Raw genomic sequence first — 17,341 nt, forward strand, 5'->3', positions numbered from 1 at the left:
TGAATCGAGTGTTTCGATCGTTTTTTGAGGAATTCTTGGTGCATCGCGTCCTAGAAGAAAATTGCAAATTTTCACACGCTGCACTTTTACAACTGTTATTTGTTTTGATATCGAGTTTTTTCAAATACAGAAGTTTGAGCGCTCGAAAAATTATTTTTAAAATACACCCTGGAATTTATGACTACATATATATTTTTTTAGGCATTCCATACTAATTATACATTTGGACAATAAAATTGACCAATTGGCAAGAGTTGAATAGTTTGATTTTCATATTTCACGCGTTACTTTCTAAATATTAGACAATATTAAATAGGAGAAAAAGATAATCAACATAATAATATACCAATTTTCCTCAGTTTCTGTTCTGCTTTCCAACCTTGCTCGCAAGAAACCACTCTCAGATTTTTCATTAATCGACGTTGCAGTAATCGATGTTCCAACAGTTAATATTCTATTGTATATTTATTTTGATAAATCTAAAAATAACAAAACATTAGAAACAGAGAAGTGTCAGCGTTTAAAAAGGGAAGAGCTTTTGTATCCTACAGTAAGAGATCAGATACGCTCGCACGAAGCAGAAGCTTCTATTTAATAATGAGTTCCTCGCCTCATTCTCCATTCGTCTCGCGCTCCTCCCCGTTACTTGGCCAAACCGTAAATGATGTTGGCTTCTGCAAAAGGATTTAAAGGTCCCACCACGTTTCTCGTAATGTCCTGCCGTTCGCAGAAATCCTCACAACGAATTACCATACTATTTCTCAACCGGTCGCAGCTGTCTGGTATTCATTCTTGATTCTAATCACGACCTTGCCATCAAATTTTTGATTCTGATCATTTTAAATAAGATGAAATTATAAAGCTACGTGTTATTTAAAAAATTTATGATTTTATTGCGCGAAAACATAGCTAAGGAAATTGTTTCCGTATGATTTTAACAAGATGATTCTTCTTCTTGATGTTCTTGTTAGATCTCGTTAAAATCCAACCGCTTTTGTGACTAAGTCTCCGCTCTAAGACCACCCACGACACTTTCAAGACCGACTTTACATAGTCGACGCGATTTCGAAGCCCGGAAATTCCAGGGATGCTAATGTCGCTATTAATCTCGGTGACTTGCCCGACTCTCATGCAAAAATCTTAATCTCGCAGGGTCATCGCTAACAAACGCATATTTACGTTTATTAACTTACAATAAAGCTTAACAAGCGTATAAAATGGTGAAATGGTTGGTTTTAAATTCAACTAATTACGTTATGGAAGGTTTTATAACATGGGACATACTATACTATCTGTGTAAAATGGCTAAAAAGTTTTTGTTTCAAGTAATATTATATTAAATTATAAAATTCTTAAGTTTATTAAATAGATTTACGGTACATATATAGAGTACAATATCTAGTATACTTTGTATTCAGACGATTAAATAATTATTCGATTCGTTTATTTTATAAATATGGAAAAGTACAGAATGCCCTGTATTTTGTAGGCATAAAACAAAGTTTTTCAAGTATCACGTTACTCAAACATGCAATTTTGTTTTATGTTCCTCTTTCCACGGAGCTTTTCAACCAGCATTTAGATGAAATTAATTTGTCACCATATCTGCAACAATTCGAAAAATAAAACACGACGTTACGAAAAGAGCAAAGAGACGTACGTATTGAGAGAATTGGAAAGCGAAACGAATTTGAAGGAAAGAGAAAGGGAAAGAAAAGCACGAGAAGAAACGCCGAGATGGTGAACGGAAGTACCGGTAAGGTAGACGAATTAGGATCGAAAGGAAGCCCATACTGGCCAACTTTTTTTTCGTTACACAAAATTCCTGTACTCGTAACATCTCAGGTACATTGGCTGGATCGTGTCCGGAGAAAGAAGGAGAGCAAGCAGAAGAGAAAAAAATAGGAGAAGGAGAAGACTAAGCAAGGCAAGAATAAGTCGAGGGAGAAGAAGAGGAAGAAGAGGTGGAGGCAGTTACGTGATCCACGCTCGAGAGGGCACGGATCTTCGTCCCGATCTCGAGAGATCCTCTCATTTTACCTGCAGACGATTTTGGTCGTCTATCAGTTCTCCGTCTTTTCTTCGTTTTTCCTCTCCTTCGTTAGATGTCGAACAATACGGGGCCAAATTGAATTACGCCGGCGGGCGTGAACTGTAACATCAGGGTGAGGATTCTTTAACGCGATCGAACCATACAGTCTTCGCCGCAAGGAACCTCCTGGCCGTGAATTTTATTCATTTTCTTCGATACACAAGTATGTATGTACTCACATTGAGAGCAAAATCCATTAAGTCACGCTTTTTCTGAACAACGGTTTATATAGCATTAATTCATTCCAATAAAGCGTATCATAAGGCGGCGAAGGCGGGCCAATTTTGACTCGTGCAGTTTATTACGTTTTAGATTACTATACACGTTACTTAACGTATTAGCTCCACATCTTTAGCTCCTACATCACTTACCGCACGTTACTTTTTCTCAAATATTTCTAAGGGTTTTATGGTACTTTTTTCATTTATGTTAAAGGATCTATATGATTCCATCGTCAATCGTATAGTATTTCTTTTCAGATTATTCAGCGTTGGCTTAGTCCACTTTTCAATCTCGGTGTCTTATATATAAGGTGATCTATCTGAAGCTTTGCGTGCAATTATCTCCCGAACTACTCGTTATTCCAGCAAGTTTTTCAAGCAACACTTAATTTCTTGCGCGAAGAACATCCTATAACAGTAAGAAATCTCATCTATATTGTCGTACCTCTCAGATTTCAACGTATCCTTTGTATCTTTAAATGAATCTATCTGTTATCATTTAGCCGATTCTACGATGAATTCATCGACCTGTAACATGTTCGGCGTCTCGAACAAAAACATTAATCCTGATATAATAATAATTATCTCGGTGAAGAACGAGATAGCGTAGAAACGAGTTCAGCAAACTGTCGATCGGAAATCCAGCACGGGCGTCGATTAATTTTTAACAAAGTTGGAAAACAGTTTTCTAAGAGCGTCGTTGGTTCCTGAAAAATCGTATTGGAGGACAGACGATGCGAAGAAGCGATTCGTTTGAGCTCGCCACGACAAATGGTAACTAAGTGGAGTATCGGAGATGTCCAGAGGAGTCTTTACCTCGACCTGCTTTTTTTCCAGTCGAACCTTAATTGAACGCCAATCAACTATCCGATCGACCCGTGATCAATTGATTACCACCGATCGACGACGCTTTCCTTGAAATCTCGCGATCTCGCGTTTCCTTTGTAGCTTGCAGCAACATAAAAGGTACATACTTTCTTGTTCCTTTAGGTAAATCTGTTTATTTTGCGCAGAAATGTAATATATCTGATGGAGATTTGGAAGGCTCCTTTCGGTTCTACATGCGACCAAATTGAATGGTGGCTCGAACCCGCAAAGTATTCTGCTTGCACGCGAACATCTTCTTTGAAATTTTTCAAGGTAATTGACGACTCTTATATTTTTGAGTCGTACAGGCCTTCGATATAACGTCGAACTAAAAATAATCATGATTATTCAGAGTGTCTCAGGGTTTAACAATCAAATTCTATGGTTCCATAGTCAAAGAGGATATGTTATACATAATAATTGAAATATAAACAATATATTACGTGTCTTGTACGAAACTTTTGAAAATTTTATTTACTTTGTCGTAAGAGTAAAATTTGAAACCAGTTCGAAACTAAAATACTTAAAAGTTTTAAAATATTTCCTAAAACATTAATACGTATATAGTATACTTAGATGAGTGAAACATATACTTGGTGCTAGTAACGACACCAATGAATATTATGGATTATTAATGGAATGAATTATTGTTTAAATACTTTGTCGATCTCTGCCAAACTTTCACAAGATTTTCAATTATTGTCAAATATCGATGCAATCATAATAGTGGCGTTCCACCGTAATGCGAAGGAAATTTCAGAAAGTTTTACTTTCTTACATCGCGCTCGTAAAAGTTTTAGCATACATAATACATATAGGCATAAAACACTTTGAGAAAACTAGACGTAAATTACTTTATTTGTGCGTTTAACATACAACTATAACGCGAGAAATAAAGCATCGACGCGAAGATCCAAAGAGGATGAGAAGAAGGAGAAGCTAGGAAATTCGCGTGTCTACCGATGATAATCGGTCGAAATGGAGTACGGGGCCCGTGAATTTCCGGGCACACCGGTGATGGGGCCTCTCCATTCATGCTCTTCATTCACCCTCGAAATTACGCGGCGCGTGTGGAAGAGGCTCGAATGAAAGTTGCGAAAGGCGTCTCCTGAAAGGTGACGGGACAAAGGGGAAAAACAGAAGGAGCGGCTGCGGAACGAAGAAAAAAGAGAAAAGGTGGAACAGAGTCCCGAGATCTTTTTCTCCGCAGTCGAACGCGCCGGAGACTCCTTGTGCCGCTATTGTTCGTTTTCAGGAGCAAATTGCAGCGATGCGTGCGTGCAAAACTCGCCTCTTCTGCGGCCGACGCCCTGTTAAACAGATTTTCTTCTTTCAGAACGATTCGAGGAGATGAATGGAGAGATGAATGGAAAATAACGAAGAACGGAGAGTACAGCGCGAAAACGCAAGCAGGATGAACGAAATTAGCAGTGGATGGGCATTGAAACCGTCGTCGAAAGCCGCCTACTTTTGAGAGATTGACGAACCGTGGATGGTCCTTCTGCAAATTACCGGCAACTTCGCCATTCGTTTCGCGTTTCTTCCATATTCGTTGTTACTTTCTCACGTTTCGTGTGTTGCAACTTCAATCGTCGTACATCGTGTGGGAATAATACCGAATATTGTTGTATCAATCGTGGATTCGTTATCCTTTTTTGCGCACACGTTCGGATTTCTACGCGTTTAAAGGATATTCAGAGATACAACGATACGCATTTAGGAATACTCACAATAATACTCTTTTCGATAGGATTTTCTAAAAATTCTCTCTTCAAGTCAACGATCTTCACGTGGTAAAACGAAGACTCTTCTTACACGTCATTTAAGACTGATCGATCGGTATCCTTTTGATCAGCTTTCTTTTCTATTGTATCCAAAGATTGAATCTAATCTCGCGTCGCACAAGTTGATCGATGCGAGTTACTAATTTGACACGGTTTTCGATACTTCACTTTTAAGCAACATTTGGAACGAACAGCCTGAATTTCGTGAAATAGGTCGATTTTTACGTGGTAAATCTAGAAAAAAGTTATTGAGGTACATCGCGTCATACAGGACACACATACGATATACTACATCGATCTCTAGTTCTAAATTTGAAACTCTTGATTCTTTTTTAAAATAGATCGTGGCACAAGAGTATAGGCTGCATACATCGATCTGTAGTTCCGATTCCAAGTTGTAAGGTCAGAAGATTAGGAGAGGAATGGAAAGAATGATTTTCCTCGTAGATTATTGAGTTAGCAAGGACGTCAAATAGCGATCGTGCTGGTAGTCGGTTGCTCGCGATCCCGAAGTCATCGAGGGGAAACACTATCCTCGGGACAGGATACTCGGTGTATAAGAAGAAATCGCTGATGGTAAGCGATACGCAAGGCAACAAGAGTTTCCTGGCCGCTCGTATGCGTAAGACTTCTCTCTCTCCTCTATGGACATTATGCAGGGTTTACCAGTGTACTGGCGGCCTCTTGATATGTGTCATACACGTACGGTTAGCGTGTGTCGACATTCGTGTCGAGCAGGAATATCGAGACGACGCAATATCGACTTACGTTACACGACCAAACGAGCATCTATCTCGGTGGGAAACGAAGCCCCACGGCTTCGTCTGTTCGACGTTGTTCGTAACGTTCGTTCTCTTTTCGATTCCGAAACTCCTTCTCACAACGTGTCCACTGACTAAAGAATTCCAAGTTCTGACAAGGCAGCGTTTATTTCCACTTCCAAGTTCTCGTATGAAAATATTCTCTGTTCGATCCCAAACCTTCTTTTCTACACTGACTAAAAACTCCCAGACTCTAGCAAGTCTGCATCTATTTGCAATTTAAAATTCCGCTTTCAAAATGTTCCATGTTCTAAATACGTTCGAAGCTTAAGTGTTTTCAGGCTAAGACATGGACGTTCATACTTCTGTACTTTGGTACTAGAGAGTTCGCTTGGTTGAAATTCTTGGCGCAGGCCAAAGGTTAGGGTGCACAAAGCAGCAGCCTAAAACGTGTCAAGGACAATTTCCTTGCATATTTTGTCTCCTGTCTCTGGTATTCTAGACTTTGAAACTCCAAAAGTGTCCCAACTTCTCTGGGAGGGTAAGATAGAGTTATTCGAGTCAGCAAGGAGGAATTATATAAGAACTGACAAAGCAACGAACGATATAACTTTAGCAGCTTTTTAATTATAATCTCGTAGTGTCACTCGCTATAGAATCCTACTTTGCGACAGGCTTCGACGATGCTAGAGAGATTCAAATTTTCGATGATCCCTGTAAAAGCTATCTTAGGACGCAGCGTACTATTAGTCTAGAGACGGTTCAGATGTCGGAGATTAGGCGACTAAAATAACCCTTACTATATCCTACTCTATGCAGCTTGTTAGTTACCAACAATGGAAACGATCCAAAGTATCTGCTATCGTGTTGCCACTTTCTTTGTGGAATAGATGATCGGCAGACCACTCGATCGTTGAAAGAAGAAGAAGAAGAAGATGAAGCCGATCGAAGGAACGGGCTAGCGGTAGCATGAAGCTCGGTGTGGGGTGGAGAGTTAGGTGGGAGAGAAACCGAGAAACGACGAAATGACGGCGGTCGATGGACGGTTCGTTAAGTAGATGGCTGGTCGAGAGACTAAGCACCAAAACCACCTCACTGTGGTTTCACACCCGCAGAGCTACGGACAGAGATCCAGGGAAGGAGGAAGAGAGACACGAAGAGAAGGAAGTAGTAAACAACTCGGAGTTCCTTTGGTCAGGACTCGTGCGTTCCTTTGGTCAGGATCGACACCGATGTTACACCTTATGATTTCTTCAAAGAGTCGCCTGCTTGTCGATCGAGCGCGGTGACCAACCCTGTAACGATATCGAGATCACCGATAAATGGAAATGGTCTATGGGAAAGTTCGATCCGCAAAGTTGTCCTCACTCAACATTGCAAATCTCTGGTGTCTGCGGTTGAGACGATGAAACTATGAAATCCCGAGTGTCGAGAATAATACGATTTCATCTCATACCAGTGATCTGTCTCCGCTTCTTAATTTATTATTCGTTGATCTACTTGATCTTGGAGAGGATGTCTCGGTGTACGACTGTATTTTTAGAAACAATGCAAAGCTCGGAAACAGGAGCGAATAGGGAATGATGTTTCCAATGAAATGAATATTTCATTCGATGTTATCCTTGGAGAGGTTTTCAGACAACTTTGTTCTTTGTTCCTCTGATTTATGGAAACCTACTCTTTGACGATTAATTTTATCTGCCAAGGTGGTTCAGTGTATGACTCAATTCTTGCAGGAGACCGACAATGTTGCGGATAAAAGTGAATACAAATTGATTGGATATCACATTTGATGTCTTTCTTGATCGAATCTCGAGACAAGTTCGATCTCCTTTTCTTTTTTCCGTAATTCATAGAAACTTTTCCTTTAACGATTCATCTCAGGTACCGTGGTTCAGTATGTAAATGAAATTTTTTCAAGAGATCGACAATGTGTGAATAAGGATGAAAAATGATCAAATATCCACCTGATATCTTCGTTGGTCGGATCTCAAGGCAAGTTCGATCTCCTCTTTTTCATGATTCATAGAACTAGCCTGTTCCCTGAAGAGGCTCGAAATGGACTATTATCCAACAGATGGTCGACCCATGCTGGTGTGCTTTGTTTTGTTACCGTTGTTCCGGTAATTGCGGCAAATACACGGCCATTTTCGGTAATCACCCGCACGCCCCCATCCCCACGGTGCGCGGTCCCTTTTGAGAATTCCGAAACGACCTCGACCTTCTCTGGTCGGTAGGCGTAACGACAGTTTTGCTAGCGGATCTTCCACCCGCGACCTCGACCTGATCTCACGGCGTGGCGGTTCGAACGCCTTCCTCGAGAATCAAAGCGTAGCTGACAAGGAAATTCTTCGGTAAGGAAGTGGCTTAGCTTCCGAGATTTTTATAATATTTCATCGAGCTCGTGTTTATCGCAATCCAGTAGAACGCTTTTTTTTTTATTGGAATAAGATTTTAGTCGATTCGCGATTACAATAGAACTCTGTTTGAGTAAAAGCCGTTTATCTGAACTATCATTTATCGAAGTGTATTTTTAGTTGCCAATTGTCCTCTGACAAGTTCGTAGAAATTCAATTCTGTCGCAATTGTTAAAGTTAAGAATTTGCGAATTTATATAGCTCGTTGGAAGTGTGTGTGCTAGTGATGGCACAACTGAACATTGATCGCTATATAGCTCGTATAATTCATTGACTGTGGGAATATTCGAGAACACTAACACGTTCAGCTCCGCTACGAAAATTCACAAATTCCAGCGTGTTAATTCTAATATGTCCCAGGCGTTTCAAAGTACGTCATATAAGTCGTATAATTTATAGACTGACAATATTCGAGTGCCGAAGCGATCAGCTCGAAAACGTGAGATTCGCTTAATCCTTCACGGAAGCCATAAACGTCGAGACTTCTCGATAAATGACACTCTAATGCAACAAAGTAAAATACAGGAAACGTTTTAAAGAGACTGCTGCCATTGAGTTCAGCCTCGACAGGTTAAATAATTTGACTTGGAAGGCTCGCGGAGTGTAAAGGCCTGTCCGTAGGTTTACGAGGGAATTAGCAACCGTTAATTACAAAACCGCCGTCTGTTTCTTGCGCGGCCAGCAGCCCCTCATAATCCAACACGAGATTACGAAGCGTGCAGTTCAAGTCAACGGCGAAACCCGTGATTTATCGCCTATTAAAATCGACGGTTTTCTAATCAATTCTCTCGGCGACTTCCCCGCCTTGACCCGAAAGGTTCTCCTGCTTTCCATTCGGACTGTAAAATGTAAGTTTCTCGCTTGTTGTCGACCGAGTAAAACGGATCTATCGATTTGCCGCGGGAAATCGGAGTCAAATCTCTGTAAAATTCGACTTTACTCTGCAGCTACGCGATCTGCTCGGCCGAATCAGCCGTTTTCACTCAAACAGGAAAAGCTTGTGGTATATCTGGTAGAGTGGAATACCTAATTTCGTAAGAACCATATTTTTTTTACGTTTAGATAAAACACAGTTTGCCAAGCTGACTGAACTGATGAAATCTGACTCTGACTCGAAGATCTTTCCTTGTATTTACGATAATGCACAATAGGCGTAACTTCGTCGTATTTTCATTTTTATTGGAAATCAGGTATAGTGGAAATTAACTATTTTCCGTTAGTTGCAAATTTGCTTAATATCTACTTTGACATATTTCTAACACTATAGTTGAATGGATATGTATATATTTATATGATTAATCTAAATTCTAAATTGCAACTTGTGACTTGTAAAATTTCGCTAATAATAGTAATCCAATTAATAATAACGTAGGAAATGACTCTGTGAACAAAACGCAGAAGGAGAAAATTTTTGACGATAAAGAATCCCCGGTTTTCGAAACTACTTCCTCGTAATAGTTCTTGGAAGTGGCTGGGCGACGAACGCGCCCTTGAGAAAGCGTGTTTTGTCATCGGGCCGACGACTATCCGCCGAGAATCATCAATGCCCGGGCTTTCCACCGAGTCTTCCCGCTAGTGAACGACTCTCATATTGTAGTCATCACGTATGCACCTCTGCAAACATGAGACAAACCTGTGAACACAAGTTCCTTGAACTCTTTGATTGACTTCCTAAACGTTTCCTCGTATCGCACGTGATACAATAACGTTTTATAATCTTTTCCTTCTTTTTTTCTTTTTTTTTTTTTCAATAAAATAGAACGACCAATAGAAATGATCAAATCATTGAATAAATACTCGAAGGCCAACAGGAAGCAGACTATAGTGTTACAGATGTCGAATGAAAGCTGAAACGGCCAATTGAGAGGACGAATAAAAAAAAGGGGGGAGTGAAATATTGTGTGTCGATGTTGGTTCTTTTCGTGAAACTTTATTCCCGATCTCTGGAGAATACGTATTTCATAATCACAAGTCAGCAGCGTTCAGCTTCGACGGAATAATGGCGAGTAATAATTTTGCCGAATCATCGTTGACTCAGCGTGCGATATTTTCCTCTCTGTATTTCCGTAACTTTTACCGGTTGCTCGTCTCGTCATTACCGCGGAGGTAGGTAGTTGGAAATTCATTTCACGTCCGACGGAAGTCGCGAACTCTGCGATAAATATTTCAAGAGATGATAATTAATATCGGATAATTACTTGGTATAAATGACGTAGACCTTGTGATTCTTACGCTGGACCTGCGAAAAGTCACGTACTTTTTAAATGTCCATTAGTATGGATAGATTTCAGATGTTTTTGCATCTTTTGAGAAATTTAAATTGCAAAAATGAAGATAATATGAAAAGATGTGTATCTACGTAAAATATCCAGAGTATGGAGTGTTAAATTATAAATCGAGTAGCTAAGTTCATGAGTAATGCACTTGTCTTTTGTATGTTACATGAAAATGAAAAATTATCTGTAATTAATCAATAATCAGCGATGTTTCCTTTTTGAATTTTATAAAATTTCGATAATAATAACCTCGATTGTTTCTCACAATTCAGTTCAGCAACAAATATATTTTAGATATTATTTTAAATTTTTAAATTTAAATTTTTAAATTTAAGCTTTTAAATTTAAATTTAAATTTAAATTTTTAAATTTCAACTTTTAAACAAACTTTTAAATTTAAATCTTTAAATTTAAACTTTTAGATTTAAATTTTTAAATTTAAACTTTTAGATTTAAACTTTTAAATTTAAACTATTAGATTTAAACTTTTAAATTTAAATTTTTAGATTTAAACTTTTAAATTCAAATTTAAATTTAAAAGTTCAAATTTAAACTTTTAAATTTAAATTTTTAAATTTGAACTTTTAAATTTAAATTTTTAAATTTGAACTTTTAAATTTAAATTTGAATTTTTAAATTTGAACTTTTAAATTTAAACTTTTAAATTTAAATTTTTAAATTTGAACTTTTAAATTTAAATTTGAATTTTTAAATTTGAACTTTTAAATTTAAATTTGAATTTAAATTTTTAAATTTAAACTTTTAGATTTAAACTTTTAAATTTAAACTTTTGAATTTAAACTTTTAAATTTAAATTTAAATTTAAAAGTTCAAATTTAAAAATTTAAATTTAAATTTAAAAGTTTAAATTTTTGAATTTAAAAGTTTAAATTTAAAAATTTAAATTTAAAAGTTTAAATTTAAAAGTTTAAATTTAAAAATTCAAATTTAAATTTAAAAGTTCAAATTTAAAAATTCAAATTTAAATTTAAAAGTTCAAATTTAAAAATTCAAATTTAAATTTAAAAGTTCAAATTTAAAAATTTAAATTTAAAAGTTTAAATTTAAAAATTTAAAAATTTAAATTTGAAAGTTTAAATTTAAAAATTTAAATTCAAATTTAAATTTAACTTTAACTTTCAAATTTAAATTTAAAAGTTCAAATTTAAAAATTTAAATTTAAATTTAAAAGTTCAAATTTAAAAATTTAAATTTAAATTTAAAAGTTCAAATTTAAAAATTTAAATTTAAATTTAAAAGTTTAAATTTTTGAATTTAAAAGTTTAAATTTAAAAATTTAAATTTAAAAGTTTAAATTTAAAAATTCAAATTTAAATTTAAAAGTTCAAATTTAAAAATTCAAATTTAAATTTAAAAGTTCAAATTTAAAAATTCAAATTTAAATTTAAAAGTTCAAATTTAAAAATTTAAATTTAAATTTAAAAATTCAAATTTAAAAATTCAAATTTAAATTTAAAAGTTTAAATTTAAAAATTCAAATTTAAATTTAAAAGTTCAAATTTAAAAATTTAAATTTAAATTTAAAAGTTCAAATTTAAAAATTCAAATTTAAATTTAAAAGTTCAAATTTAAAAATTTAAATTTAAATTTAAATTTTTATTTAAATATAAATTTAAATTTAAATTTAAATTTTTAAATTTAAACTTTTAAATTTAAATTTTTAAATTTGAACTTTTAAATTTAAATTTGAATTTTTAAATTTAAATTTTTAAATTTAAATTTGAACTTTTAAATTTAAATTTGAATTTTTTAAATTTAAACTTTTAAATTTAAACTTTTATATTTAAACTTTTAAATTTAAATTTTTAAATTTGTACTTTTAAATTTAAATTTGAATTTTTAAATTTGAACTTTTAAATTTAAATTTGAATTTTTAAATTTAAACTTTTAAATTCAAAAATTTAAACTTTTTAATTTAAAAATTTAAACTTTTAAATTTAAACTTTTAAATTTAAACTTTTAAATTTAAACTTTTAAATTTAAACTTTTAAATTTAAACTTTTAAATTTAAACTTTTAAATTTAAACTTTTAAATTTTTAAATTTGAACTTTTAAATTTAAATTTGAATTTTTAAATTTAAACTTTTAAATTTAAATTTTTAAATTTAAACTTTTAAATTTAAACTTTTAGACAAACTTTTAAATTTAAACTTTTAAATTTAAACTTTCAAATTTAAATTTAAATTTAAACTTTTAAATTTAAACTTTCAAATTTAAATTTAAATTTAAATTTTTTAATTTAAACCTTTAAATTAAAATTTTTTAATTTATTAAAATCGCGAGACTGGTTATAATATTTAATGAACGAAATGAGTCCCTGCCTCTGCTTCCCAAAGTACCAATTCTTTAGTTGCATTCATGAAAATATGAATTTGTATAAACATCCATGACCAATTAACGTACACTTGTAGCAATCATTTAGACTTCCGGCATACTTCGACTCCGTGAGTCATTTCAATTAATCTGACGGAGTTACTCACTCAGAACACCGTTACCATTTTACAAACAGTGCGTAGAATCGAGTCAATCGCCTATGAGTCTTCTCCTTGGAATCCCGTCTTATGAGTTAAAAGTATCCAACGTTTGTACGCATTGTCGGTATGCTAAGAAATATCGTTGATACACTGCGAATTATTATGCGAAATTTAAAGATGCGAATATGCATAGATTGCATATGTATGATACATAAAGGTATATAGTGAAATATATAACTCTTAGATATTTATGGTAAATTTAAATTTACAAACATACATAAAATGCACATAATTGGCAAAAATATATAAAATATTCAAATATAATAGATATAACAAATTTACTCTTTCAATTATTCTCATAACGATATGAATTCACGTAAATAATCAGAGTATGATTATTAAAGAATTTTTCTAATGGATTGTAATGATTTTTGTTGCAGATACGAGTACGGCTGCTGCAGAGTGGACTTACCCATCTGCAGCATCTTCTTATCCAGCTCCACCAGTAAGCAGTGGTGGCTCGTTTTCGCCGATTCCTGGAGGAGCGTTTTCGTATCCAGGGGAAGCCCTTTCTCATCATCCCACGACGGAACCGGTACCATTACCCACTGGTTAGTACCAAAATATTTCTCAATCCTTTCACTGTACAGCACGAAACCAAGCCATCAGATATAGCGATTTTATAACAATTTTAAATCTTATTTAAAATCGTAGATAAAGGAATAATTGTTTTTCAAATTGTTCGTTCTGAACATTTTTATTACTTTATTACACTGTACCAGGATTAAATATAAAGCAGCGATTTGCATTCATATCTAAAGGAAAATTCTGATATGTAGCCATCTCTACGCTGTTGTGATGCAGTATATTTTCCAAGAAGGCGTTCTTCCTCTTCTGTATGACGTAACCACTTGTTAACACCAGTAAAATACGAATAATTCGTATAATCTTGTTATTTTTGCCAGATTCCCAGATACGTCGCTCATAATTATTATTACAGCGAAATTGCTGACACCTGTTTGATCGCTTCAAACAGATCACTTTTAATCTCTTAACAAACACTTCTAGTTCTACATATACATAAACCTACGCATCCGCTCATTGATACAAAGACACTCAGGTACAGGAAAACTAGATAAATCTGAAAAACCATAAGGAAACTATTAAACCTCCATATTTGAAACCTTAGATTGATATGAGTAAACAACTCACATATTCAACATCGTGAGGAAAATCTCATCAATTATACTTGCATAACGAATATTCATATTAATACGTTTTTGATAATATCTGCATTTCCTCTTCAACTGTACCTTCTATTACATATTTCATTTTCTGTCTATTATACTCTATATGTTACATCGTACATACTATGCACACACTAGCTACTAAGTCGGACTTAGATTTCATGCTATTTAATTCAACGAGTGTCGCGCTAGAAAATTCTAGAAGTACCAATATGTATGGTTATTAATCCATTATTTTCCTCTAAAATTATTGCAGATAGTATTCGCAACTCTTCTCTGGATCCGTGTATCTTGGATCTTTATCTCGTACAATACAAAATTCTAACTAATTAATTATTTCTCTAACGATCTGGATCAATTAACACGTTCTATTCGAGATCACCGGTTGTGCAGATTTACGAGCAGAGACGTCTATGCTTTTTTCTCGAAATATCTGAAATATCCTCTGTATAAATACCACTCGACTAACTTACTCGCTTCAACCACGCTTCAACCTCAGCCACAGCCTCCAAGTATCCATTCCTTCAGCAGAAACTTACGTATCTAACAACAACTGCACAGTCTGTCTCAAATCTTGCAGTTCTTCCATCAGACAGTCAACAGGACACGTACACGCCGAACTGCGTCTCCATGTATCCAAGTCACGGAACCTCGTCGACCTCGTTGCCATTGGTACCCAGCAAGACCAGCGATCCAGACATCTTCGCGGGCGGTGGGACAGGCAGCGGAAGTCCAGGTTACCACTACGGTTCCTGGACCTCTGGACCAGCCACGCCGGTTCCGGTCGCCTCACACAATTACAATCCAAACTACCAAGGCTACTATAATAATCCAAGCCAAAATTACATCAGTCCAGCGCCAATGGTTCTTTACCCACAGTTGTACAGCACGGTGAACCAGAACCAGATTCATCTGCATCTGCATGGTGATTTGAGCGAGGAACAGGTCACAATCGCCGGCAGCAATCTGACGATCAGCAGCAACAGGCTGGAGATCGGAGTCATGGGCGAAGAGAACGAGCAAAGGAACGATGTATGGAGACCTTACTGAAGAGATTTGTAAACGATTCTGTGACTTTAAATGTTATAAATGTGATATCGATGAAACGATAATGTTTGCAATAGGGAGTTGAGAGAAGGGTCGAGCGAAGGTGTTAGGAACTTGGTGATGTAGTGGTAGTGCTCGAGGAAATGGTCGATTTTTCGCGGTCACACGAAGTGTGATTGGTATCGACGGTGACTGAGAACTGGAACACGAATGTGTAGATACGCCGTCATCGTGAGAAAGTCTCGAGGTGTTAGGAAAGGATCTCGACTCTAAGAGCGTCTCTAACTCGATCGTTTAGAAAAAGCATCGCTGGAGGAGCGCGTAGAGGGATCAGGGCTCGATACGCGGCTGTAAATTGAGCCAGCGCGTACGTGTATCCGCAAAGTGGGAAGATAGTCATGTAACATTGTAAATACAGATATTTTCCATGAAATAAAATCTTGCCTGAACAGGTTCCTGCATGCCCCCGTTCACTAGATCCACCACGAGGAAGCTTCTTATACGTAGGAACGAACATAGACATAGCATTAGTAAAGAGTCATCGAGAACATCGACGATTTTTCGTTCGTTGTTTCTCGTTCTTGTCATTAGCAGGAAAAATATAACAAAGGTAGGATCAACGAATTAATCTTCTTCACAATTCGAGTAGAAAGATCTTGATACGGCATGGAAACACACATCTGCCCACAGAGGTATGTGGTTCTCCCTTTTTTCAGAGGACGCAGAGGCCACGGGTAATCCTTTTTACGAGCGCGCTGCAAGCTCTATTTAATATTTAAAGCATACTGGAAATGACGAACGAATGGATAGTTGCGGTCTACGTCACTGTTCCATCCTCTCTCCCTTTACTTCCAGCCCACCCTGTTTTCCACTCTTTTTTCCATCGGTTTTACGAGCCGACTAAAAAACGTCATTCCTCGTTTGTACGATTTTCTACGGAGTAAAACAGAATATTTCAGCTCTGAATGTTCCTTGAGTTAAATTAAATATCTTCCTCGTGTAAGATGAAAATTAAAATTTAGCGATAAGATTTCTTGAAAATTGACTTCATCGAATCGAGTGGATGATTGTGGTAAAAAATCGAGTTTCGAATCGATAATGCAAGTTTTTAGAAATTCTAAAACGGAGTTATATTGTACAACAATTGGAAGAATTAGAAAGTTACTTAAGTGTCGAGTTCCAAGCGAAATTGCTGTCTGAATGAAGAATTAATGGATTATCCAACGATTCTGCTGCCAAGCTACGCGTAGAGAACAAATAGGATGTTTTCCTGATTACAATCAGTGGATAATGACCAGATTCGAAGGAATTCACAACCATTTTCCTCTTTCAATTGAGTTTTCCAACATTTCCTTTGTTCGCTCTATTGTTTTCTATTTCGTATTTGCATTTCCACGTAAATAATTATCTCAACATTTTACAAGCTCGGACAATCGTCTCGCAATTAATTCTATTGTATTCTTTGAATCACATTTGACGCAATTATGTTTCCTTACTTTTGTTGCATTTTCTAGGTTTTGACAAAAAATGTTCGGATGATTTTTATAAAAATTTTGTTAAAATATTGAAAGTACTTTTTCGAAAGCAAGAGTGAGATTCATAAATAAAAATTCGAGGATTGCAACAGGTAAGTTATTAAAGATAATGTTTCCTTCGTTTCAAGGAACAAGATATAGAGCGACTACAAAAAGCATTCGCACACCGTTGTGTCTGTTATTGCATTTACATACTAATTAATTAAATCCGAGTACATTAGTGGTACTTTCGTACGACTACAAAAATTTAACACGTGCTATGAAAATGATATAGCAGAACCTAATAGAACATGTTTCATTGAAAAGAAAGAGGTGTGCAAATACTATTTGTAGCCATTGCATAATACAAAATTCTAAATAAAAAGAATTGAAAAATTCCACGACACAGAATAATCATGGAAGGCGTAGTCTTTGGAGGAACAGAATCTATGCGTGAACTTTCACCAAAGAAACGTGGCGTTCCTCTGCGTTCGTCATCTTCTTCGGAGGTTGCACGCTTTCCCGCTTCCTCTTCGCTGATGTTTACTACCTCGCCGAATGGGACAGGAATAAAAGCATGGAATAAGCCGAGGCGACCGTCGCTCATAAGCTTCCCTCTT

At 35.6% G+C, this 17,341-nt stretch overlaps 1 protein-coding gene across 2 annotated transcripts in view; it reads left to right on the plus strand.

The window, feature by feature from the left end:
• Positions 1-15,662, plus strand: part of LOC100644268 (protein lozenge) — a 39,226-nt gene extending 23,564 nt beyond the window's left edge. For both annotated transcript variants that reach the window (XM_048411952.1, XM_003400549.4), the window contains 2 exons: positions 13,354-13,524; positions 14,741-15,662. In XM_048411952.1, the coding sequence (XP_048267909.1) occupies positions 13,354-13,524; positions 14,741-15,210 (641 nt within the window). In that variant the 3' untranslated portion in view covers positions 15,211-15,662. The remainder of the gene's footprint in view (positions 1-13,353; positions 13,525-14,740) is intronic.
• Positions 15,663-17,341: the final 1,679 nt, after the last annotated feature.

This window comes from Bombus terrestris, chromosome 14 (genome assembly GCF_910591885.1).
Source record: "Bombus terrestris chromosome 14, iyBomTerr1.2, whole genome shotgun sequence".
NCBI classification, from domain to species: domain Eukaryota; kingdom Metazoa; phylum Arthropoda; class Insecta; order Hymenoptera; family Apidae; genus Bombus; species Bombus terrestris.